This window comes from Heptranchias perlo, chromosome 24, assembly GCF_035084215.1.
Source record: "Heptranchias perlo isolate sHepPer1 chromosome 24, sHepPer1.hap1, whole genome shotgun sequence".
Taxonomy (NCBI): Eukaryota; Metazoa; Chordata; class Chondrichthyes; order Hexanchiformes; family Hexanchidae; genus Heptranchias; species Heptranchias perlo.
Window position 1 is genome coordinate 6784541 of NC_090348.1, and position 26941 is coordinate 6811481.

At 47.1% G+C, this 26941-nt stretch overlaps 1 protein-coding gene across 1 annotated transcript in view; it reads left to right on the forward strand.

The window, feature by feature from the left end:
* The first annotated feature begins 4847 nt into the window (after positions 1 to 4847).
* Positions 4848 to 26941, forward strand: part of LOC137341816 (uncharacterized) — a 128609-nt gene continuing 106515 nt past the window's right edge. The window contains exons 1-2 of the mRNA XM_068005320.1: positions 4848 to 4922; positions 12835 to 12959. Coding sequence (XP_067861421.1) covers positions 12840 to 12959 — 120 coding nt within the window. The 5' untranslated portion in view covers positions 4848 to 4922; positions 12835 to 12839. The remainder of the gene's footprint in view (positions 4923 to 12834; positions 12960 to 26941) is intronic.

Sequence of the window (26941 nt, forward strand, 5' to 3'; positions counted from 1 at the left end):
TCCACCAAAAACAGATGAACTGCTTATTTATCTCACTGCTGTTTGTGGGACCTTGCTGTGTGCAAACTGACTGTCGCATTTGCCTACATTACAACAGCGACTAAGCTTCGAAAATAATTCATTGACTGTGAAGTGCTTTGGGGCACCTGAAGATGTGAAAGGTGCTATATAGTTGCAAATCCGTTCATTCTCAAGGAAGAAAACTCTGCCACGTTATTATTATTCTGTCTCATGTCCCAGCTGCAAATTGGCTGAACTTGCTTTCAACTAGTGGCAGACAAACTGGAGTGCCTCTCAGGCCTGAATGCCCAATTAACTAGTTGGCATACAGACGGTCTATTATCTTTGGTTCTGGGAAACCCTAGCCCAGTCGTGCTGTTTCAAATAAATTACGCTATATTTTCAAAAGCCAGTGTGTGTGGCATAAACCAAAATAATCTTGTTTAATGAAACAATTACTGCATCAGTATTTTGCTTTAATTCCCATTGGCTTTAATTTCCATATAGAGGATATCTGGAATCTACATTCTGAATTAGAAATAAAGTGGCATTATCTACAGATTAGGAGAAGTTTTAAAAAGTAATAAACTATGTGTCTCTAATTTTAAATTGGGACATGCTTTTATCAAAGGGGTAAGAAAGATCCAACAGTGTTTGGGAAGCCAGAATCTCTTCAGCATGTCCCAGTGACTATTCCTCCAATTTGGCAGGGCTGGAACAATAATTAAAGCTTTTGTCCAACTGTCTGGATTTATTCAGTGCAGTCCCAAGTCTGACCCCAGTGGCACCACATTTGGATGACATGAGCAGAATGTGGTGGTACAGGCGGCTTACATATCTCTGCAAAGAATCCACGTTCCTCTTTCCATGTTTGCTGTATCAGATACACTGAATGTCCTAGTATAGGTATTAGCCTTGGCTCAGTTGGTAGCAGTCTCATCTCTCAGTCAAAAGGTCATGGGTTCAAGCCCCACTCAGCACTATGACTGAGTACTTAAACAAATATGGATTGATTAGAGCGAGCCAGCATTGGCTTTGTTAAGGGTAAGTCATGTCTGACTAATCCAGCTGAATTTTTTGAGGAGATCATTAATAAGGTAGATAAGGAGTGTCTATGGATGTTGTCTATATGGATGTTCAGAAGGCATTCGATAAGGTTCCACACAAGAGGTTATTAGCAAAAATGAGAGTGCACGGAATTGGAGGTACACTTTTAATTTGGATTGGAAATTAGTTGTGAGGGAGGAGAAAGAGAGTGGGGATAAAGGGCCGGTACCCTGATTGGTGGGATGTGACATGTGGTGTTCCCCAGGGATCTGTGTTGGAGCCTCAATGTTTCACCATATTTATTAATGACCTGGATGAAGGAATAGAGAGTTGTATATCCAAGTTTGCAGATTACACTGTTAGGAGGGACAGAAAATAGTGCACATGGGAGTAGGAAGTTGCAAAGGGACATAGACAGATTAAGTGAGTGGACAAAACTATGGCAAATGGAGTTCAATGTGGGCAAGTGTGACGTCATCCACTTTGGACCCATGAAAGATAAATTGGAGTATTTTCTAAATGGTGAGAACAAAAAGACTAATGGAATGTTCGCCTTTATCTAAAGAGGGCTGGAATACAAAGGGGTGGAAGTTATGTTTCGGTTGTATAGAGGCTTGGTCAGACCCCATCTGGAGAACTGCATTCAGTTTTGGGCACTGCACCTCAGGAAGGATATATTGGTCTTGGAGGGGGTGCAGCACAGATTCACCAGAATGATACCGGGGCTAAAAGGGTAATATTATGAGGACAGATTGCATAGACTAGGCCATGATTCCCTTGAATATAGAAGATTAAGAGGTGATCTAATTGAGGTATTTAAGATGATCAAAGGAGTTTATAGGGTAGATAGAGAGAAACGATTTCCTCTGGTGGGAGAGTGCAGAACAAAGGGGTATAACCTTAAAATTAGTGCTAGGACATTCAGGGGTGATGTCAGGAAGCACTTCTTCACACAAAGGGTCGTGGAAATCTGGAATTCTCTCCCCCAGAAAGCTGTTGCGGCTGGGGGTCATTTGAAAATTTCAAAACTGAGATTGATAGATTTTTGTTAGGCAAGGGTATTAAGAGTTCGGGAACCAAGGCGGGTAGATGGAGTTAAGATACAGCCATGATCTAATTGAATGGCGGTACAGGCTCGAGGAGCTGAAGGGCTTACTCCTGTTCCTATGTTCCTATGCAGCACAGGTTCACCAGAATGATACCGGGGCTTAAAGGGTTCAATCATGAGGACAGGTTGCACAAACTTGGCTTGTATTCCCTTGAGTATGGGAGATTGAGGGGTGATCTGATTGAGGTTTTTAAAATGTTAAAAGGCTGTGGATGCTGGGGGTCAATTGGAGCTTTCAAGACTGAGATAGATAGATTTTTGTTAGGTAAGGATATCAAGGGATATGGAGCAAAGATGGGTAAAAAGGGTTGAGGTGCAGATCAACCATGATAATTGAATGGTGAAGCAGGCCCGAGGGGCTGAATGGCCTACTCCTGTTTCTAATGTTCCTACGCTCCAGGCTGATACTTCAGTGTAATGCCATACCATTATTTGAATAAAATCAGGGCAATTCTCCTAGTGTCCTGGTTAATCGTTATTCCTTAACCCAACATCACTAAAACAGATTATCTGGTCATTAATTTCATTGCTATTTGTGGGACCTGTCTGTGCGCAAATTGGCTGCCACGTTTCCCTACATTACAACAGTGACTACACTGAGAAATACTTTGTTGGCTGTGAAGCACTTTGGGGCATCCTGAAGTTGTGAAAGGTGTTATATAAAGTTTCTCTTAGACGTAGAGGGTTCCTTTATAGGAAATGGTGTACACTGAGCCTCAGAACAGAAAAGGACTTGAGAAATTTGGGAAGTAATGTTAAACTATAAAAAATAGTTAAATTAGACTTCAGATTATGCTAGGTACGATGTAAATTTGAGTATCAAAGCACTCTGCCCATGGACTTTGGTGCCCGTGATGTTCCCACACGATGAATTCATGGAAATGTACAGAGAGCAGGCTAGTTCTTCTGCATACAGGGGTGGCAAATCAGAAGGCAAATATTCCCATGCCTCTCATGATGATCAATTACATTATAAAATTAGCAAAGAGGTGGACATTTGGACAGCTGCCCATTCTTTCACTAAAGAAATAGTGCATGGCAAATGGGTGCTTAAAGAGACAAGGCAAAAAAATTGGGGACATGGAAATCATCAAAGTATGTTTCATTTTTTTGCACTTTGAAGGAATGGTTTCAGAGTAAATGATTGGCTGTTGTTCTTGGCTCCTTTCCTGATGCACGTTCTTAGACTTTTGGCACCTTAATGGAACTTAAAATTTCAGTTTCTCGTTCTAGGCTTTGGATCCGCGGGGACCCACTTATGTTCTCATGCAATCCGGTACTTCCGGAACAGCTTGCACCCTGACCAATCCAGAAAGTCTTTTCTCGCCTTATGTCCCCATTTATTCTGCCACTGACACAAGAGCACGTCTCAATTCAGGCACAGGTAGGTTGTGAAAGGCTAAATTTTTGGTTTACTTTTGGTGAAAGAAAGCAAATTCTAGTAAATCTACATTATTGGTGCTTGGTAGAATTCATTCACTGTGAGCCCAACACCTAGAACTTGTACTCACAAAGAGTCATCTCGGTGACAGCTCTCAACCAGAGCACAGCATGGGATTAAATATGAGCATACCAAAAATGATGGACAGGAAAAGACCTACTCGTCCATCCAGCCTGGTGGATCTGATGCCTTATACAAAGCAAACACTCCCCACCCGCCAGGAGCCATGCAATCTCCTGGGAGAGGCGAGAAACCAGATTAAAAACCCAGGCCAATTAGAGGAAAAAATCTGGAAAACTCCTCTCTGACGCCCTTAGGCGATTGAAACTAGTCCAGGAGATCACCCTGGCCCTGATTAACGTTACAGGGTACCTACCTCTTTATGAGGTGATCACCACCCCAAACAGAAACAAGTCCACCTCTCGCTTGAAAGAATTCAGCAAAACAGCGTTCATGCACAAGCCGGCAACCTGTTCCACAGGTCCACCATTCTCAGGGAAAAGAACCACCTCCCAACACCTAACCTAGATCTGTCCTTGTATAACTTATAAGAGTGACTCCTGATATTCCCTGACCTATTCAGTTGAACAACTGGTCTACACAAATACAATCTTGTCCCCTCATTATCTTATGAACCTCATTGAAATCACCCCAAAGTCTGCGCTTCTATAAAGAGTACAGACCCAGCTCTTTGAGCCTACCTGGGTAACCAAGATGCTTTAAACTGAGAATTAATTTTGTGGCCCTTCTCTGCACCCTTTCCAAAGCTTCACCATCAATAACAATACCCTCAATAACAAGCATTCCTTGAGAACATTTTATATTACTAAGGTAAGTATAAATAAAGTATAAAATAATTCTAAATGATGTATGCAGCAGAAATGTTCCTTTTTTGAATAGGACTCATTTATTATAGATTGATGGACCGATAGCTACACAGATAGATAGATAGATGAGAGAGTTGGATAGATAAATAGACAGAGACACATTTATCACGGTTACACTGGCAGTGCCAGGCTGTAGGGTGGAATCTGTAAGCCCGGGTTAGTGCAGTCTGATTATTATAAAGTGTTGGTCAGATGAACTGACCCGAGCCCCCGGGGGGGGGGGGGGTGGGGGGTGTCCGGTCACCCTGTCCTCCCGTGTCCCTGGGAAGCGGTGACAGCCCGCTCCCCTCTCCCCCGCCAGCCGCAGCTCCATGGAAACCGTCAACAAACCGCGCTCGCAAACACGGAAATCCCGAGCGGCGAGCCCGCAAGTATGGTCCGGCGGCCGGCGGCCCGAGAGCGGGGAGAGCGGGGCGGACAGGAGCCGGCGGCGGTGCGGGTAAAGTCCCATCTCCCTGCAGCTGTAGCCGGGAGCTCGGGTGTTGGGGACCGGCGTGGGGGGGGGGGGGGGGGCAAGCGAGGTGTCTGGACACACGGAGAGTTTTGCCTCCTCTTTAGATCCGCTGCCTTTACCTTTGCCCATGTGTTTTTTTTGGGAGGGGGCAACCCCATTTTTAATTGTGTATGATAAGAAAGACTTGCATTTATTACCATGCCCCAAAGTAAAGAGGTAGACAGACAGGCAGGTACCGTCTCTGAACAGTGCAAAGCCCATGTGGGTTCTTAGAAATACAACTTACCCGATCAGGATGATACCTGGGCTTGGAGGGTTAAATTATGAGCACAGGTTACATAAGCTTGGCTTTTGTTCCCTTGAATTTTGGAGATTGTGGGGTGATCTGATTGAGATGTTTAAAATCAGAAAAGGATTTGATGGGGTAGATACTAAGAAACTATTTCCTCTGGTGGGGGAATCAAGAACAAGGGGGGGGGCATAATCTTAAAATTAGAGCCAGGCTGTTAAGGAGCAGTATCAGGAATCACTTTTTCACACAATGTGTAGTGGAAATCTGGAACTCTCTCCCCCAGAAGGCTGTGGATGCTGGGGGTTAATTGGAGCTTTTAAGACTGAGATCAGTTGATTTTTGTTGGGTAAGGGTATCGAGGGATATGGAGCAAAGGCGGGTAAATGGAGTTGAGGTACAGATCAACCTTGATCTGACAGAATGGCAGAACAGGCTCGAGGGGCAGAATGGCCTCCTCCTGTTCCTATGTACATAAATCTTAATACTATCCTTGTCAAAATTGTAAATGGTATAGTGTACATAGTATTTGTAACAGAACTGATATATGGGTTGTTAGTTAGTTAGAACATAGAAAACACAGAACATAAAAAAATTTACAGCACATTCGGCCAATCTTGTCAGTGCCGGTGAAAAAAGAGCTACTCATTAATCCCACCTTGCAGCACTTGGTCCGTAGCCAAGTACATTTTAAATGTGATGAGGGTTTCTGCCTCTACCACCCTTTTAAGCAGTGATTTCCAGACCCCCATCACCCTCTGAGTGAAAATATTTTTCCTCAGCTCCCCTCTAATCCTTCTACCAATTACTTTAAATCTGCGCACCCTGGTTATTGACCTCTCTACTAAGGGAAATAGGTCCTTCCAATCCACTCTATTTAGGGCCCTCATAATTTTATACACCTCAACTAAATCTCCCCTCCGTCTCCTTTGTTCCAAAGAAAACAATCCAAGCCTATCCAATCTTTCCTCATAGCTAAAATTCTCCAGTCCTGACAACATCCTCGTAAATCTCCTCTGTATCCTCTCTAGTGCAATCACATCTTTCCTCTGATGTGAAGACCAGAACTGTACATAATACTCAAGCTGTGGCCTTACTAGTGTTTTATACAGATCTAGCATAACCTCCCTGCTCTTATATTCTATGCCTCGGCCACTAAAAGAAAGTATCCCAAATGCCTTCTTAACCACCTTATCTACCTGTCCTGCTACCTTCAAGGATCTGTGGACATGCACTCCAAGGTCCCTTCCTTCCTCTACACCTCTCAGTATCCTTGCATTTATTGTGTACTCCCTTGCTTTGTTTGACCTCACACTTCTCCGGATTGAATTACATTTGCCAATTTTCTGCCCACCTGACCAGTCCATTTTGTGTCATCTGCAAACTTCTTAATCATGCCCTCTACATTTAAGTCTAAATCATTAATATATACCATAAAAAGCAAAGGACCTAGTACTGAGCACTGCGGAACCCCACTGGAAACAGCCTTCTAGTCACAAAATCACCCATCGACCATTACCCTTTGCTACCTGCCACTGAACCAATTTTTGGATCCAATTTGCCACTTTCCCTTGGCTTTTACTTTTTTGACCAGTCTGCCACGTGGGACCTCGTCAAAAGCCTTGCTAAAATCCATGTAGACTACATCAAATGCACCACTAAGAGTGTAAGGATAAACCCAATAACTATAGACCAGTCAGTTTAACCTCGGTGGTGGGGAAACTTTTAGAAACGATAATCCAGGACAGAATTAGCAGTCACTTGGACAAGGGTGGATTGATTAGGAAAAGCCAAAACGGATTTGTTAAAGGCAAATCGTGTTTAACCAACTTGATAAAGTTTTTTGATGAGGTAACAGAGAGGGTAGATGAGGGCAATGCAGTTGATGTGGTGTGTATGGACTTTCAAAAGGCATTTGATAAATTGCCGCATAATAGGCTTGTCATCAAGTTTGAAGCCCATGGAATAAAAGGGGCAGTAGCAGCATGGATACAGAATTGGCTAAGTGACAGAAAACAGAGAGTAATGGTGAACGGTTGTTTTTCGGACTGGAGGGAGGTGTACAGTGGTGTTCCCCGGGGGTCAGTGCTGGGACCACTGCTTTTCTTGATATATATTAATGACTTGGACTTGGGTGTACAGGGCACAATTTCCAAATTTGCAGATGACACAAAACTAGGAAGGGTAGTGAACAGTAAGGAGGATAGTGATAGACTTCAAGAGGATATAGACAGGCTGGTGGCATGGGCTGACACATAGCAGATGAAATTTAATGCCGAAAAATGCGAGGTGTTACATTTCGGTAGGAAGAATGAGGAGAGGCAATATAAACTAGAGAGCACAACTCTAAAAGGGGTACAGGAACAGAGAGATCTGGGGGTTTATGTGCACAGGTCATTGAAGGTGGCAGGGCAGGTTGAGAAAGTGATTTAAAAAGCATGCGGGATCCTGGGCTTTATAAATAGAGGCATAGAGTACAAAAGCAAGGATGTCATGATGAAACTTTACAAAACACAGGTTCGGCCACAATTCTGGGCACCGCACTGTAGGAAGGATGTGAAAGCCTTAGGAAGGGTGCAGAAGAGATTTACTAGAATGATTCCAGGGATGAGGGACTTTAGTTATGTCAATAGACTGGAGAAGGTGGGGTTGTTCTCCTTGGAACAGACAATGTTGAGAGGAGATTTGATAGAGGTATTCAAAATCATGAAGGGTCGAGAGAGAGTAGATAGAGAGAAACTGTTTCCATTGGTGGAAGGGTCAAAAACCAGAGAACATAGATTTAAGGTGATTGGCAAAAGAACCAAAGGTGACATGAGGAAAATCTTTTGAATGCAGCGAGTGGTTAGGATCTGGAATGCACTGCCAGAGGGTGTGGTTGAGGCAGATTCAATCATGGCCTTCAAAAGGGAACTGGATAAATACTTGAAAGGAAAAGATTTGCAGGGCTACGAGGATAGGGCGGGGGAGTGGAACTAGCTGGATTTCTCTTGCATAGAGTTGGCATGGACTTGATGGGCTGAATGGCCTCCTTCTGTGCTGTACCTTTCTGTGATTCTATGATTATACCCTCGTCAACCCTCCTTGTTACCTCCTCAAAAAATTCAACCAAGTTATTCAGACACGACCTTCCCTTAACAAATCCATACTGATTGTCCTTGATTAATCCGTGCGTTTCTAAATGACAGTTCATACTGTCCCTCAAAATTGATTCCAATAGTTAGTTAGTTAGTGCTGAGTGCTACATGAGGTAACCCATTTTTTTTATTCGATCATGGGATGTGGGCGTCTCTGGCAAGGCCAGCATTTATTGCCCATCCACAATTGCCCTTGAGAAGGTGGTGGTGAGCTGCCTTCTTGAACCGCTGCTGTCCATGTGGTGAAGGTTCTCCCACTGTGCTGTTAGGAAGGGAGTTCCAGGATTTTGACCCAGCGACAATGAAGGAACGGCGATATATTTCCAAGTCGGGATGGTGTGTGACTTGGAGGGGAATGTGCAGTTGGTGTTGTTCCCATGTGCCTGCTGCCCTTGTCCTTCTAGGTGGTAGAGGTCATGGATTTGGGAGGTGCTGTCGAAGAAGCCTTGGTGAGTTGCTGCAGTGCATCCTGTGGATGGTACACACTGCAGCCACAGTGCACCGGTGGTGAAGGGAGTGAATGTTTAGGGTGGTGGATGGGGTGCCAATCAAGTGGGCTGCTTTGTCCTGGATGGTGTCGAGCTTCTTTAGTGTTGTTGGAGCTGCACTCATCCAGGCAAGTGGAGAGTATTCCATCACACTCCTGACTTGTGCCTTGTAGATGGTGGAAAGGCTTTGGGGAGTCAGGAGGTGAGTCACTCGCTGCAGAATACCCAGCCTCTGACCTGCTCTTGTAGCCACAGTATTTATGTGGCTGGCCTAGTTAAGTTTCTGGTCAATGGTGACCCCGAGGATGTTGATGGTGGGGGATTCAGCGATGGTAATGCTGTTGAATGAAAATGGGAGGTGGTTAGACTCTCTCTTGTTGGAGATGGTCATTGCCTGGCACTTGTCTGGCGTGAATGTTACTTGCCACTTATGAGCCCAAGCCTGGATGTTGTCCAGGTCTTGCTGCATGCAGGCACAAACTGCTTCATTATCTGAGAGTCATAGAGTCATAGAGTCATAGAGTTATACAGCACGGATAGAGGCCCTTCGGCCCATCGTGTCCGCGCCGGCCATCAAGCCCTGTCTACTCTAATCCCATATTCCAGCATTTGTTCCGTAGCCTTGTATGCTATGGCATTTCAAGTGCTCATCCAAATGCTTCTTGAATGTTGTAAACAATTTTACAACACCAAGTTATAGTCCAGCAATTTTATTTTAAATTCACAAGCTTTCGGAGGCTTCCTCCTTCCTCAGGTAAACATTTACCTGAGGAAGGAGGAAGCCTCCGAAAGCTTGTGAATTTAAAATAAAATTGCTGGACTATAACTTGGTGTTGTAAAATTGTTTACAATTGTCAACCCCAGTCCATCACCGGCATCTCCACTTCTTGAATGTTGTGAGGGTTCCTGCCTCCACAACCCTTTCAGACAGTGAGTTCCAGACTCCAACCACCCTCTGGGTGAAAAAGTTCTTTCTCAAATCCCCTCTAAACCTCCCGCCTTTTACCTTGAATCTATGTCCCCTTGTTATAGAACCCTCAACGAAGGGAAAAAGCTCCTTAGTATCCATCCTATCTGTGCCCCTCATAATTTTGTACACCTCAATCATGTCCCCCCTCAGCCTCCTCTGCTCCAAGGAAAACAAACCCAATCTTCCCAGTCTCTCTTCATAGCTGAAGCGCTCCAGCCCTGGTAACATCCTGGTGAATCTCCTCTGCACCCTCTCCAAAGCGATCACATCCTTCCTGTAGTGTGGCGACCAGAACTGCACACAGTACTCCAGCTGTGGCCTAACCAGTGTTTTATACAGCTCCATCATAACCTCCTCGCTCTTATATTCTATGCCTCGGCTAATAAAGGCAAGTATCCCATATGCCTTCTTTAGTATCCCATATGCCTTCTTATGGTTGTGAATGGAACTGAACTCTGTGCAATCATCAGCGAACATCCCCATTTCTGACCTTATGATGGAGGGAAGGTCATTGATGAAGCAGCTGAAGATGGTTGGGCCTAGGACACTGCCCTGAGGAACTCCTGCAGCAGTGTCCTGTGGCTGACATGCTTGGCCTCCAACAACCACTACCATCTTCCTTTGTGCTAGGTATGACTCCAGCCACTGGAGAGTTTTCCCCCGATTCCCATTGACTTCAATTTTACTACGGTTACATTTCTACCGCTGCCGTCTGTCCAGAGCAAGGTATTTGACTCCATTGGAATATCATCTCGCTGAAGATCTGCATTTGATGTTTATATTTGCCAGTCAAGCACAGACTCATGTTGTCTCTGGATTGCTTCCGTAATGAAAGGTATTTTTATGTAGACAGGTCGTTTGCGGGTTTCACAACCCTTTACCAAGAGGACCATATATGGGTGGTGGAGAAGCAAGGATGATTCAAGAGGCATCACTTTCATGGGCAACACAGAAATCTATGCATAATTTCCATAGTGTTTAGTGAATTAAATTCTAAGTCATGCTAGCAGCGTTTTAATATTCATTGTAGTACTATAGGAGCTATGAATTTTTTTCAAAGGTGGGAATCCCTCTTCAAGGATCTTTTATTTACTTAGCTCCTCTCTCTCCCTCACACCATGATCCGCCCGAAGGTTAAACCGGTCTCCCAGGCTCCCGTCAGTGCTGCTATGGCACTGACGATTCGGAGTTGTGCAAGAGAAGTGCAGGATGGCTCTCTATTTTACCCTCCCTCATCCCTCCCTGCAGAGAAATAACTGGCTTAAACTCCCCGCAGCAGCACAGTTGGGATTGGCAGTTTAGTGCACAAGGCATAATAGGTGCAAAACTGTTTTAGCAGATTAGTGTGAGGGGAATGTCTTTTAATGGAATGTGAAACATTTTCTGAAGACTGTATAATATTAATTGGTATTTTTGGGTGTATTTGATTAGAAATACAACCGTAGTAGCTTGTGAGATTTCACTAAGTAAATAAGAAGGTTGCTGAAACCACATCAGCTAGCTCTTTCGGATGAGATGTTAAACCAAGGCCCATTCTATTCTCTCAGATGGCTGTAAAAGATCCCAAGGCATTATTTCGAAGAAGAGCAGGGGAGTTCTCCCCGATGTCCTGGCCAATATTTATCCCTCAACCAATACTAAAACAGACGATCTGGTCATTATCACATTGCTATTTGTGGGATCTTGCTGTGTGCAAATTGTCTGCCGGGTTTCCTACATTACAACAGTGACTACACTTCACAAATATGTTTCAATGGCTGTAAAGCGCTTTAGGATGGCCTGAGGTCGTAAAAGGTGCTATATAAATGCAAGTCCTTTGTTCTTTCTTTCTTTCTAAATGTAATCTGTTTAGTGATGTTGGTTGAGTGATAAATATCGGTAAGGACACCAGGAGAATTTCCCTGCTCTTCTCCGAATAGTGTCATGAGATCTTTTACATCCGCCTGAGAGGGTAGGTGGGGACTCGGTTTAATGTATCATCCAAAAGAAGGCACCTCCGACAGTGCAGCACTCCCTCAGTACTGCACTGGAGTGTTAGCCTGAATTATGTGCTCAAGTTCTAGAGTGGGGCATGAGAGTGCAAGCAACTGATCTGTGGCTGACGCCTGATGTAGCATTAGCTGTTCTGTTCAGTTTAGCGTCTTTATCAATCCTAAATTAAATATTCGGGTCCATTTATATAGCCATCGTTTCGATTGCACAACAAGGCAAAAGTGGTGGCACACCTCCTGAGTCAGGACCTGATCTGTCTTCAGAATGAACCAGTTTGAGGCCCCCCCCCCCCACCACCTCCCCCAAGGGAGGCTGCCTCACACAATTTGGGTTTGAAATCAATGTAAGTGCAGTGTCAGTCTAGAATTACAAAGTGGTCAGGGGGGTGTAGACCTCCTGGGTACTTTGTAAACTCAACCTGAGCTCTTTGTTTCATAACGTTATGAAAAAGTGTCTGCTGCCCACACTCTCAAAGGATGAAGATTTATGGGCCGGAGAGCCAATGCCTGGTGGTCAGAATGTGTTTCTCAGTTTGCAGCTTAACTCAGCTGCAGCAGCAAGGAGAGGCTAGCTGGTTTCTTTGGCTTCCCCAAGATTCGGGGCGATGCAGGTGAGACCCATTCAGACCCCATCCAAGGAACCTATAAACCTCATGAAGAGGAAGGGATTGCACTCCCTTAATGTGCAACTAGGATGCAATGTGCAGCAGCTCATTTTACGTTGCGAGCGCCTGCTCTGCTGGTGCCTGCCATGATTCTTCCGTCTTCCAGCGTGCCAGATCTAATCGCAGAGGGCAGGATGAATCCTGGAACAATGAGGCCTATTCACTGCTGCCACGGCTGATGGCACTGGTTGCACTTCAACCCAGTGCAGCACACAGTCTCAGTGCAATATAACCGCAGCGTTAAAACGCAGTAAGTGTACATTCATGCAGGATTTATATTATGAACCCGGATTTCTTGGCACCGTTCCAGTAATTTTGAATTATGTTTCAGTGAATTGAATTACTTTGTTTTTCCAGCTAACATGATGGCCGATTGTGGATCTACTAACCGACGGAATGAGAAAGCTCAGTTACAAGAGCTGAATGACCGATTCTGTCACTATGTACAAAATGTGAAATGTATGACAGAGCAGCTTGGAACGGTACAGTACTGAAAAGTGTTCCTGAAAATTCTTTTCTAAATTTTTCCTTTGTCTGCTCTGCCCTGTTTTTCGGTTGTCCTGAGGTTGTGAGAGGCGCTATATAAACGCAAGTCTTTCTTTCTTTTAATCATTTGAAGCGATCTCACCCACGTGGAATGTAACAGCAGAAGCACCTGTAGAATTGGAGACTTGAAACCGAATGGTTTCTGTCCCTTCAACTGTTTTCAGATGAGCCTCTAGGTAGAGAGCTCGACTGGAGAAAACCGACCCACCAAGCGCACAGCAGGAATTGTTTCTCCCGCATTCCCCATCCTGAGGAGGATGGATACGGTGATGATATTGAATTATACAAAGAAGCAATAAAGGGGGGAAGGAGTAAAACATGTTATTTTTTAGAAATCCAATTAAAAGTAACATTTCTCAAGTATTTACTTGGGTACTGCATGAATTAATTTTCTTTTAAAAAATATGTTTGTGTGTGTGATGGGGAAATGAAGGAGAATCATGATGGCCTAGTTGTTACAACACAAACTTTTAAACCAGAAAATCTGCCAGCTTTTGTCTTTCAAACCATCTCCCATCATAGAATTGTTGCGATGTGATATGTATATCTAATTTTTTATATTTATATGGTTAAAAGGAATTTCAGGTTTTTAACACCTATGAAAAAAAATTACAGGAAGATCTCAGAATCCTAATATAAGAGAAGCATTGCTTTTTGTCTCAAACATATTTTTGTAAAGGCGGAGAAACAAACATGTTGTGACAGTTAATTTGGTTACAGTAATAGAGTCAAATAAGTATGTGCCTTTATATGCTGGAGTGTTACTGTACATGCTCATGCTTAAAGTGAAAATGTTATGTCCCCATTTTTGGTCCATAACTGTTTGTGGGTGGTGGCGGGGGGTTATCTCATACTGCAGGTGATAGAGTGGAATCCAGTTATAGTGGTTCATTTGGTCAGATCTCCAAGTGACCCAAATTATCAGTAAATCAGAAGATGATGGTTCCATGATGCCCTGTGGGGTAGCTATGAAAAGGAGCAGGAGAATATACTGGAGGAAGAAGAAGTGGCGGAGGAGGAAATGCTGGAAGAAAAGGAATCATAGAATCATAGAAGTTACAACATGGAAACAGGCCCTTCGGCCCAACATGTCCATGTCGCCCAGTTTATACCACTAAGCTAGTCCCAATTGTCTGCACTTGGCCCATATCCCTCTATACCCATCTTACCCATGTAACTGTCCAAATGCTTTTTAAAAGACAAAATTGTACCCGCCTCTACTACTGCCTCTGGCAGCTCGTTCCAGACACTCACCACCCTTTGAGTGAAAAAATTGCCCCTCTGGACCCTTTTGTATCTCTCCCCTCCCACCTTAAATCTATGTCCCCTCGTTATAGACTCCCCTACCTTTGGGAAAAGATTTTGACTATCTACCTTATCTATGCCCCTCATTATTTTATAGACTTCTATAAGATCACCCCTTAACCTCCTACTCTCCAGGGAAAAAAGTCCCAGTCTATCTAACCTCTCCCTATAAGTCAAACCATCAAGTCCCGGTAGCATCCTAGTAAATCTTTTCTGCACTCTTTCTAGATTAATAATATCCTTTCTATAATAGGGTGACCAGAACTGTACACAGTATTCCAAGTGTGGCCTTACTAATGTCTTGTACAACTTCAACAAGACATCCCAACTCCTGTATTCAATGTTCTGACCAATGAAACCAAGCATGCTGAATGCCTTCTTCACCACCCTATCCATCTGTGACTCCACTTTCAAGGAGCTATGAACCTGTACTCCTAGATCTCTTTGTTCTATAGCTCTCCCCAACGCCCTACCATTAACGGAGTAGGTCCTGGCCCGATTCGATCTACCAAAATGCATCACCTCACATTTATCTAAATTAAACTCCATCTGCCATTCATCGGCCCACTGGCCCAATTTATCAAGATCCCGTTGCAATCCTAGATAACCTTCTTCACTGTCCACAATGCCACCAATCTCGGTGTCATCTGCAAACTTACTAACCATGCCTCCTAAATTCTCATCCAAATCATTAATATAAATAACAAATAACAGCGGACCCAGCACCGATCGCTGAGGCACACCGCTGGTCACAGGCCTCCAGTTTGAAAAACAACCCTCTACAACCACCCTCTGTCTTCTGTCGTCAATCCAATTTTGTATCCAATTGGCTACCTCACCTTGGATCCCATGAGATTTAACCTTATGTAACAACCTACCATGCGGTACCTTGTCAAAGGCTTTGCTGAAGTCCATGTAGACCACGTCTACTGCACAGCCCCCAGGATATGCTGGAGGAGCAGGATATGCTGGAGGAAGAGGAGGATATGCTGGAGGAGGAGGAGGATATGCTGGAGGTGGAGGAGGATATACTGGAGGAGGAGGATATGCTGGAGGAGGAGGAGGATATGCTGGAGGAGGAGGAGGATATGCTGGAGGTAGAAGATATGCTAGAGGAGGAGGAGGATATAATGGAGGAGGAAGAGGATATACTAGAGGAGGAGGACATGAGTGATGTGATGTGCTTCTGCTGAATTTGTTTCATCAAACATGCCCTGGATGAACTTTGTCACCTTTTGGGTCCCTACCTTCAATCATGATCTTCAACATGCTCCATCTTGCCAGTGGCTATCAAAGTCACCATACCTTTGAACGTTTCTGCCACTGGGTGTTTCCAGGCTGCCAGTGGTGATCCCTGTACCAACAGCCAGGTTGCTCTACGATGCTGCAACCAGCAGATCACAGACCTTCTCTTCCAGAAAGCCCCACGGTTAATCCATTGGAGGACAATGGCACAGCAGCAGCAAGGAGTAGCTAGTTGGATTCTTTAGCTTCGCCAAGATTCAGGGCGGTGTAGGTGAGACCCATTCACACCTCGTCCAAGAAACCCATAAACTGCATGAAGAGGAGGGGATTCCACTCCCTTAATGTGCAACTAGTATGCAATGTGCAGGCGCTCATGCATTTTTGCATGTGAACGCCCGCTCTGACTGTCCGCGTCCGGATGAATCCTGGGAGGACGAGGCTTACCCATTGCCGTCACGGCTGATGGCACCTTGGCGAATGCCCGCCTCGTCAGGTGAACACTGGCACGACAAAGGCACAGGCAGCTACTGGAAGGGTGACCAAGCGGACTGTCGGGATCCTGAGCGGTTCGTTTCTGCTGGCTGGTTCGTTCGGGCGGGAGAGCCTTTGCGGTGCACGCCAGAAAGTCTCTCTTGCATTGTGGCGGCTTGTTGTGTTGGTGCACAATCTTGCCCAGCAACAAGGCCTTGAAGTGGAGACATCAGAGAGAGGGAAGGCCAGCGTCGCATTGAGGAAGAACAAGCATCCCAGCAACGAAGTGGAGGAAGAGGAACTGGATGAACCAACAATCCCAGGGGTGAGAGACATTCGCCAATAGATTATAAATGATTCCATCAGGTAGCTGCCATCTGTGTACTCTGTACCTTTGCCTCTTTCACAGCTTCAATGCAAAACCTTATCTTCACTCAGTACAAGTGATCCCTTTTGAAATCGACAATTTCACAGCCTGCCACCAGCACTCTCTGCCATATTTTTGCTGTATCCCAGGATTCTTTCTGGCTTTTTGGAATTATCTCCTTTATTATTATATACGGAAGCAAGTATTCAATCTCCCAATTTGTTCATCAATGTGCCAGGTATTGTTGTTCAAATCTTTGACTGTGGAACTCTCCATGAGACCTGGCACTAAACACTGTCCTCTGATATCCTCATGAGCCCTGGCATGAAACACTGTCCTCTGGTGCCCCAAGTGCCCTGGCACTAAACACTGTCCTCTCATATCTCCATGAGCCCTGGCACTAAACACTGTCCTCTGATATCTCCATGAGCCCTGGCACTAAACACTGTCCTCTCATATCTCCATGAGCCCTGGCACTAAACACTGTCCTCTGATATCTCCATGAGCCCTGGCACTAAACATTGTCCTCTGATATTTCCATGAGCCCTGGCACTAAACACTGTCCTCTGATATCTCCATGAGCCCTGGCACTAAACACTGTCCTCTGATATTTCCATGAGCCCTGGCACTAAACACTGTCCTCTGATATTTCCATGAGCCCTGGCACTAAACACTGTCCTCTGATATCTCCATGAGCCCTGGCACTAAACATTGTCCTCTGATATTTCCATGAGCCCTGGCACTAAACACTGTCCTCTAATATTTCCATGAGCCCTGGCACTAAACACTGTCCTCTGATATCTCCATGAGCCCTGGCACTAAACACTGTCCTCTGATATCTCCATGAGCCCTGGCACTAAACACTGTCCTCTGATATCTCCATGAGCCCTAGCACTAAACACTGTCCTCTGATATCTCCATGAGCCCTGGCACTAAACACTATCCTATGATATCTCCATGAGCCCTGGCACTAAACACTATCCTATGATATCTCCATGAGCCCTGGCACTAAACACTATCCTATGATATCTCCATGAGCCCTGACACTAAACACTGTCCTCTGATATCCTCATGAGCCCTGGCATGAAACACTGTTCTCTGGTGCCCCCATGTGCCCTGACACTAAACACTGTCCTCTGATATCCCCAAGTGCTCTGACACTAAACACTTCCTCTTTTGCTGTCTCCCTTTAAATGCCCAGAGAACTTTTGACCTACCTGCTTCTCCCTAATTCTTCTGTTGCCCCTTTAAACAAATGCCTTGCAGCACAGGAAGTAGCTGAGCCTCAGCCTCCCCCCTCCCACCCACCCACAGGATGTAACTCCCCACTCAGAAGGGGGAGTTATGTTGCCGACCCTCGTTGAGATATTAAAATTAGCTGATGCTGGAAATTCCCACAGGGTCAGTGTCAGAACCATTCAGCTGTGTAAGTCCCACTCTGCTACTGCTGCACCTAATGGGTCGGGACTTGTGGGTTTTCAGGACCAGTATGTTGAGTATTAAATGGGATGAGAAAAGACCATTCAGCCCAACAAAGCTTGTTCCTTTTAGTACATCAATCTCCTATTATGGCCTCTAATTGTATTTTGAACAACCCCAATGTTTTTTCCCCTATTACTTTACATAATCGATTATTCCAAACACTTCTCATTGTTTGAGTAAAGAAGCTTTTCCTGTTATCCATTCTAAATTTACTTTTCACCAATTTCCATTTGTCTAGTTCTCTGCTTCTACTTTTCTGACTTGCACTGAAGAAACTATCCAGTTTTACTTTATCTGTGCCACTTCATATGTTCGATGATTTGAGGAGGTCCCTTCCTTAGTTGCCTTCTTTCTAGATAATAAACATTAAGCATCTCTAATCTTTCCCTACAGCTCATCCCAAACATGCAGAATGAATCTTCTTGTTCTTTTCATTATCCTGTCTAACATATAACCTCCAGGGGAAGGTAACAGATAAAAGGAAAGATAACTGACTTTCCTAGAAGTAATATGGCCAAATGGCTATATATACTCTATCTCTCCACTTTGACAGCACCTCCCAAACCTGTGCCCTCCACCACCTAGAAGGACAAAGGCAGCAGGTGCATGGGAACACCATCACCTCCAAGTTCCCCTCCAAGTCACACACCATCCCAACTTGGACATATATCGCCGTTCCTTCATCGTTGCTGGGTCAAAATCCTGGAACTCTCTCAGTAACAGCACTGTGGGAGGACCTTCACCATACGGACTGCAGTGGTTCAAGAAGAAGGCCCGCCATCGCCTTCTCAAGGGGCAACTCAAAGGGATGGGCAATAAATGCTGGCCTTGCTCGTGACGCCTGTTTCCTGAGAATTTTTTTTTTCAATGCCATGCTTCCCAACCTTCCTACAAGTTTGGGGAACGCGTATCCAATTATTCTATGTCACGCCTCAAATCAGCACTTTTTTTTGAAACCTTAAAACAAAATCCTTGGAATCTGTGAGAATATAGTCCAGGATTTGCTCATCTGGGAGATTGTTGTCTTGAAGTGAAACCCTACACAAACGCACAAAGACTGTTGGATACTGTGTTTTTAAAAAATTTGTTCATGGGATGTGGGCGTCGCTGGCGAGGCCAGCATTTATTGTCCATCCATAATTGCCCTTGAGAAGGTGGTGGTGAGCTGCCTTCTTGAACCGCTGCAGTCCATGTGGTGAAGGTTCTCCCACAGTGCTGTTAGGAAGGGAGTTCCAGGATTTTGACCCAGCGAAGATAAAGGAACGGCGATATATTTCCAAGTCGGGATGGTGTGTGACTTGGAGGGGAACGTGCAGGTGGTGTTGTTCTCATGTGCCTGCTGCCCTTGTCCTACTAGGTGGTAAAGGTCGTGGGTTCAGGAGGTGCTGTCGAAGAAGCCTTGGTGAGTTGCTGCAGTGCATCCTGTGGATGGTACATGCTGCAGCCACGGTGCGCCGGTGGTGAAGGGAGTGAATGTTTAGGGTGGTGGATGGGGTGCCAATCAAGTGGGCTGCTTTGTCCTGGATGGTGTCAAGCTTTTTGAGTGTTGTCGGAGCTGCACTCATCCAGGCAAGTCGAGAGTATTCTATCACACTCCTGACTTGTGCCTTGTAGATGGTGGAAAGGCTTTGGGAAGTCAGGAGGTGAGTCACTCACTGCAGAATACCCAACCTCTGACCTGCTCTTGTAGCCACAGTATTTATATGGCTGGTCCAGTTAAGTTTCTGGTCAATGGTGACCCCCAGGATGTTGATAGTTGGGGATTCGACGATGGTAATGCCATTGAATGTCAAGGGGAGGTGGTTGAACTCTCTCTTGTTGGAGGTGGTCATTGCCTGGCACTTGTCTGGAGCGAATGTTACTTGCCACTCATCAGCCCAAGCCTGGATGTTGTCCAGGTCTTGCTGCATGCAAGACTTCAGCACTACAGCTGGGATGTTGTCGGGGCCCATAGCTTTTGCTGTATCTTGATATCACGTGGAGTGAATCGAATTGGCTGAAGACTGGCTTCTGTGATGGTAGGCATATCGGGAGGAGGTCGAGATGCATCATCCACTCGGCACTTCTGACTGAAGATGGTTGCATACGCTTCTGCCTTGTCTTTTGCACTCACATGCTGGACTCCGCCATCATTGAGGATGGGGATGTTTACAGAGCCTTCTCCTCCTGTTAGTTGTTTAATTTTCCACCACCATTCACGACTGGATGTGGCAGGACTGCAGAGCTTTGATGTGTACGTTGTACGCTGATGTGTTGAAGATGCCAGCCTAAGAAGCCTTGGTTATATTTTCATATAAAAAATATTTAAATGCTCCTTTCAATTACTGAGCATTGTGCGTAGTTGGTGGCAGTCGGTCTGATTAGGGGCTTTTTAAGAGTGTCTCTAAGGCCTGTAGCAGATGGCAGTTTGATAAGGACTCATCAACTGAATACCAGTCTGGAATTAATCGCTGAACATTTGACAGCAGTGGCATGACACAAAATCATCTGAATCATTTATGCAGTGCAATGAATATGTTTCCCTACTGGGACTCCGGATTTTCTTGCATATCTTGACAACAACAAAAAAATTGAGTTGCCAAAGAGATAAAGAGCTGTGTTTCTGTGTGAATTTTGAAAAGGTCACCTTTCCAGCTTGGCTTTTTAAACTGAATTAACATGGTGGTCCATAAGGTTGCACATAGGCCCCGATATTTAAATTAACATTTAAACGTACTGAGGATTTCCCCACATTGTTTTGTATCCTGTTTTACTTCAGATAAACCGACTGAAAGATGATAGGAGCCAAGCCAAGGAGTATTCTCACTCACTAAACTGCTGAGCACTGTGTTTTCTCTCCCTGCACAATCTGGAATCGAGTGTGTTGCTCTACTTCTGTCTCACCGTTATCTGTCCAGTATAAACAAACACTATCTGCTCACAGCACAACAGAAACAATGGGGTAAATTTTTTATCTTTACCGCTCCCCTGATACGCTGGGACTGCATCGAACACCCCTCTTACCCCCCCTCGATTCTCTGTCCATTCATTTTAATGGTTGGAACATTTTTGGGACCGCGCACCCGACCTCCCAGTATGTGTTCCTGTCGACTCTCTGCTCATTTCAAAAAGAATTCAAAATGAGGTTCGAAAAGAGAGCGGAATGCTTGTGAACTTTTTCAACTTGGCTTCACACCAGACAGAAGTTATACTGCAGCTGGTGTGACCCAGTTTCCTACAGTCAGTGTGAACCTGAAATGGTGCAGGTTGCAGGAAGTGTCTCACTGAAAGAATGGCCGATTGGTTAGGGTTCAGTATGAACTTGGATCTGGAGGAAGTAGAGTCATTGGGCCCGATTTTACCAGGGGTGCGGGTTGGCAGCGGGTGGTCGGGCGGGCTCGAGGAAAACGCGCCGGCCAAATTGAGTGCGTTGCGCACGCGATCGCGGGATGATTGATGTGATTAGCCGGCAGTTACGGGTTCCGCGCTTCTCAGCTGCGTGCCGGCGGCCTGCGCATGCGCATTGACGTCTGAGCGATGGTTGCGCTCTATTTAAAGGGGCAGTCCACCAAAGCCCCTCCAGCCACAAACTACACTCCATCAAGGATGGAGGAGCACAGGGGTAAGGCTGCTCCCCGTTTCACGGACCACGCCCTCCAGGTGCTGCTGGACGGGGTCCGCATGAGGAGGGAGACGCTGTTCCCCACGGATGGAAGGAGGTGCCCTGCCAGCGCCACCAAGAGGGCATGGGAGGAGGTGGCCGCGGAGGTCACAAGCAGGGGAAACACCACCCGCACTTGGATTCAGTGCCGCAAGAGATTCAATGACCTCACCAGGTCCGGAAAAGTGAGTACACTAACGCATTCTGCATCACTCCGTCTTCCACATCACCTCAAACACCTCACAACCCCATCTCCACTGACAGTACTGCGCTCCCGCACCAATCCTCACAGCCACCCAACTATCATCCTCACAGTGCCTGCACGTACCCACCGTCCCTGTCCCCACTCGACCACTACCACACACCCCAATGCCCATACAATGGGATGGCCATGTGGCACACGCATCCTCCCATCCATCTGGCACACGTTCAACCCAATCACACCAATGCTTGAAGCGTCTCACATTGTAATCATCACTCAATAACGTTTTTGTGTTTTGCCCTCACAGGAGAAGAGGGCCAGGAACGCACGCGATAGGGCATGCACCGGAGGGGGCCCACCACACGAGATGGCCCTGACAGACGCCGAGGTCGAGGCACTGGAGATCAGCCGCACCCTGCATTGCCTGTCGATGGCGGATGGCGAGTCTGGTTCTGGCGAAACGGCCGGTAAGGGAAAGCTGGCACTCATCACTCATGATCGTGAATGATCGTAGCATCACATGGCATATGCCGCACCGCCACATTTGGTCACATGCCTGATATTTCCCTCTGTTCTCTTCCAGGACCGTCTGCGATCGACGTCTCGGTTGAGGGCGATTCCTCAGAGGACATGCCCGTCTCTGAGGGTGCATCGTCACACATGAGCCTTGCATCCACCAGCGCAGATACACACACCTCGGTGGGTCCCCCCCCTCAGCTAGTTGGGATTGCACATGGTGAGTCACCGCGCACACATGAGCATGAGCAGACCCTGGTGGCAGGGTCAGCCGCGGAGGGTCCGCGTCGGTGGGAGCACTCTTCTCCAGGCTTTGCTCAGCCGGACCCAGATGCTGAATCCAGGGGGCCACCTGTCAAAAGGAGAGTCGTCGAGGGGCACCAGAACATTGCTGAGGTACTGGGAGAGGTGCCACGCGCACTCTCCACAATCGCACGGAGGATGGAGGAGTCCAACTCCTGCATGAGGGGAATGGTGGCACAGGTGCAGGAGGGTATCGCCGAGATAGTGTCGCAGGGACGTGAAGGCATCTCTGAGATAGTGTCGCGGGTAGGTGTGGGAACGTCTGCGGTGGAGGACAGGCTAGCCTCCCTCGAGCGTCACGCACAGCTCACCAATGAGTCCATCCAGGCCCTCACAACGGCTGTTCGGATTCAGGGTGAACAACATTCTGCCGCCATCAACAGGTTGACAGATACATTGGAGGTGGCCTTGCAAGGTCTCACCCACGTCATCCAAACTGCCGTCCAGCAGGGTGGAAGGGGTGATGTGGGCCTTGGCCATGAGAGAGAAGATGGTGAACGGGGAAATGGAAGTGTGGACGCTACTCAAGGCGCCCCCAAGTCTCACCCGTTGCCCCCCTCTCAACCAGTGCCCGCAATAGTCCATCCTCTCCAGGTGGCCGAGTCTGCCCCTGCACAGGTGCAGGAGGAGCAGTCTGTGGAGGTGCCCTCACGGGCACCGAAACCCAGGGGGCGTCGGCCCAAAGCATCTACCCGGTCAGGGCACGAACAGGAGCAACCTGCCACCACCTCTGCTGGAGCCACAGGGGTAGCACCACGTAGGGGGTCCCGAAAACGAATGCCTAAAGTTCCGTGAGCACACAGGGATTGCAACAGGGTGTTTGTCGTTTTTTTTTAATTTTCTACTCTTTGAATGTCACCACAAAATAAACTCACTTTTTCTCACCAATGCTGCCACCTCTTGTCCATAATTCTGCGGCTTGTGCAATATGTCCCTTCCCTGCGCCTCATCATGACGACGACCACCCCGTCCCACCCATTGAGCATAATCCAGTGGGTGCAGGTGTACAGGCACCACTCTTCTGTGGAGGGAGCCTGTATGGACCCTCGTCTGTGCACGTTATGACATGTGAACGCCTCACACAGTGTGATGTTAGGAGAACCGTTGGCATATGAGTGCCTCCCTGGCCTGACGAGCACGCAGGTGAGCCGGTGTTCGGCGCATGGGTCGTTCCTCCTCCTCTCCCTCTTCCTCCTCCTCCTCTTCCTCCTCCACCTCCTCCTCATTGTCGTCCTCAATGTGGGTGGCGGGTGTGCATGGGGCCTCCTCCAGCGGCACCCCTCTCTGTAGTGCCATGTTATGCAGGGCACAGCAGACAACTATAATTCGTCCCACTCTGAATGGCGTGTATTGGAGCGCTCCCCCGGAACGATCAAGGCACCTGAAGCGCATCTTGAGCAGCCCTATAGCCTGCTCAATTGTAGACCTGGTAGCAATGTGGCTGTCATTATACCGACGCTGTGGCTCGGTAATGGGGTTCCTCAGAGGTGTCATAAGCCACGTGTGCAGGGGATATCCCTTGTCGCCGAGGAGCCAGCCGTTGCCGGCGTTGGGTGCGTGGAAGAGGGGCGGGACGGTGGACTCCCTGAGGACGAAGGCATCGTGGCAGCTGCCAGGGTATCTGGCGCACACGTGTAGGAATCTCTGGCGGTGGTCACAAATGAGCTGGGCGTTCATGGAGTGATACCCTTTCCTGTTGATAAACAGCCCTGGCTCATGTGGAGGTGCCCGTATTGCTATGTGGGTGCAATCGATTACACCCTGCACCCGTGGGAAGCCAGCCACAGCATGGAATCCAACCGCCCTCTCCGTCTGGCTGCGCTCATCCATGGCGAAGTTGATGTAGGTCGAGGCCCTGCGGAACAACCCATCGGTGACCTGCCTTATGCACTTGTGTGCAGACGACTGACAGACCCCGGTGATGTCCCCCGTGGCACCCTGGAAGGATCCGGAGGCGAAGAAGTTGAGGGCAGTGGTGACTTTGACGGCGACGGGTAAGAAGATGCTGCTTGGTCCATCCGGGAGCAGCTCGTCATTGAGGAGGCTGCAGATGTCGGCGACTACCTGGCGAGTGACTCTGAGCCTCCGTATGCACTGCTGCTCAGAGAGGTCCATGAAGCTGAGCCTCGGTCTGTAGACCCTGTGCGGAGGGTAGTGCCTCCTGCGACGCATCTCTCTCTGCGGATGCCCTCCATCCTGCTGTGCAGGTGGATGTGCCGCAGCACCGTGTTGTGGGGATGCATGTCTCTGAGGCGGACGGCGTGGACTGCGAGGCTGCTGAGGCTGGTCATCCTGTTCGTCCTCCGAGGATGTCAACGCAGCACCCATCTGGCAGGTTTAGGTTTGCGGGGTTGTGCACGCTAGAAAAGTGTGTCCTCGCACAGGGGTTGGACTTCCACGCCGGTGAATCTTCTTGCTTGGAGGAGGGTGGTGGAGGGCAGGCGTTGCCCAATGTTACGGAGTGTCCTCCTGCGTTGGTGAAGGCTCTCCCCCCCCCCACCTGTGGAATGCACCTTGGCAGCTGCCACAGGCTGCTGGCTGCAACACGTCCGTTGAGAGTGTGAGTGTTTCCCCCAGTATGGGAAACAGTCTCATTTCACTGTAAAATCCGACACCTGTTAAATAAACAGCTCAATCAGGTCATTTAATGACCTGAAATACCAAGATAAATACACTCAAGTGGAACCCCGCTGGCTTTAATTGCCTGCGGGATTCCCACCAGCGGGGCCAACGCACGCACCCCCGCACGTCAGCGCGCAACCCGGAAGTGGGCGGGATCGAGGCGCGATCCGGTCCCGCTCCTCGAAACCGGGATTTTAGAGGCCCCCCCGCCGAGAACGCACCCGGAACCGGGTGCTAAAATCGGGCCCATTGTCTGGGCGTAGCCCTCTAGAAAATGTTGAATCTTCACATTTAAAACAATGGATTTTGCTTCATCTTAAGCAACTTATACTTCACAATTCATAGATTTTTAGTCTTAAAAAACCCAGTGACATTTAGATTTTCAACAATCATTTACCCAAAAGTTACCTCAATAGTCTGCCTCCCTTATCTAAAATTCACAAAGGCACCCAAAGTTCATCGAGATGCTGTGCCCTATCCAATTTGCCACTCTTTCAAGAGACGCTCTCTTCAACCTTCCCAGTTCACATTGGCATCCTTCTTCCTCTCCCTTATCAATTCAACCTGACATTCTTATCCCCCTCCAATCCAGTTAAGCTGATACTTCTCCTCCCCACAGGTTGCTGTTGGCACTCTCCCTCCCCATTCTCTCTCAGTTAATGCTGGCACTCTCCGTCCTCCCCATTCCAAAACATTCCCCTCTTCCTCCCCCAAAGCCCCACATCCTGCTTCTCTCCTCTTCTCCCCCACCCCCGCAAAGCACTGCTCCCAGCTTCTTTCCCTCTTTCTTTCATTACCGTTCATGTCCTCTTTTCTCTGTTGCCATCTATTCACCTCTCCATTACCAACTATTTCCCATTCCTTTTCCCCGTCACTTTCATTTCCAGCCATTTCCCCATTTCGTGACCATTCACTCCCCTTTTAGTACTATCCATTCTATCCCTCCACTCCCCATCATTTCATCATTACTATGCGTTTTGCCTCTCCCCTTGCTAACTAATTCCTCCTCCCTCCCATCCCCGAGCCATGCATTCTGCCCTCCCTTGACAACTATTTCTCCCCTTCCCTTACCAATCATTCCCCACCTGTCCTTCCCTACTAGCACTGGGCAGTACTGTGTGGGGTTGCATTACCAGTCCCAACATATTTTAATGCTCATCGAGGTGAAGAATGTCTGAGCTCAGGAAAAGGACACCTTTGGGGTTTTTGCACCAGTGACGGCGTCAAGCACTAAGACAGTCCTGAGATAGAGTCAACCTTTCTCAGTGGAGCACCCCAACTGCAATTCTCACATCTTCACAATCTTTCTCAGTAAAATTACCAATTTAGTGCCAGTTTTGTGGCATGGGTGTATGCTGACACCCCTATCGGCTGGACTGAGAATATTAAACTTATTTCAGATGGAAGAGAACAGCAACAACTTGCATTTATATAGCGCCTTTAACATAGTAAAACGTCCCAAGGTGGTTCACAGGAGTGCTGTCAGACAAAATTTGACACCAAGCCACATAAAGAGGTATTAGTACAGGTGACTAAATGCTTGGTTAAAGATGTAAGTTTTAAGGAATGCCATAAAGGAGGAGAGAGAGGGAGAGAGGCGGAGAGGTTTAGGGAGGGAATTCCAGAGCTTAGGGCCTAGGCAGCTGAAGGCACGGCCGCCAATGGTGGGACGCTGAAATTGGGAACGCGCAAGAGGCCAGAATTGGAGGAGTACAGAAATCTCGGAGGGTTATAGGGCTGGAGGAGGTTACAGAGATAGGGAGCA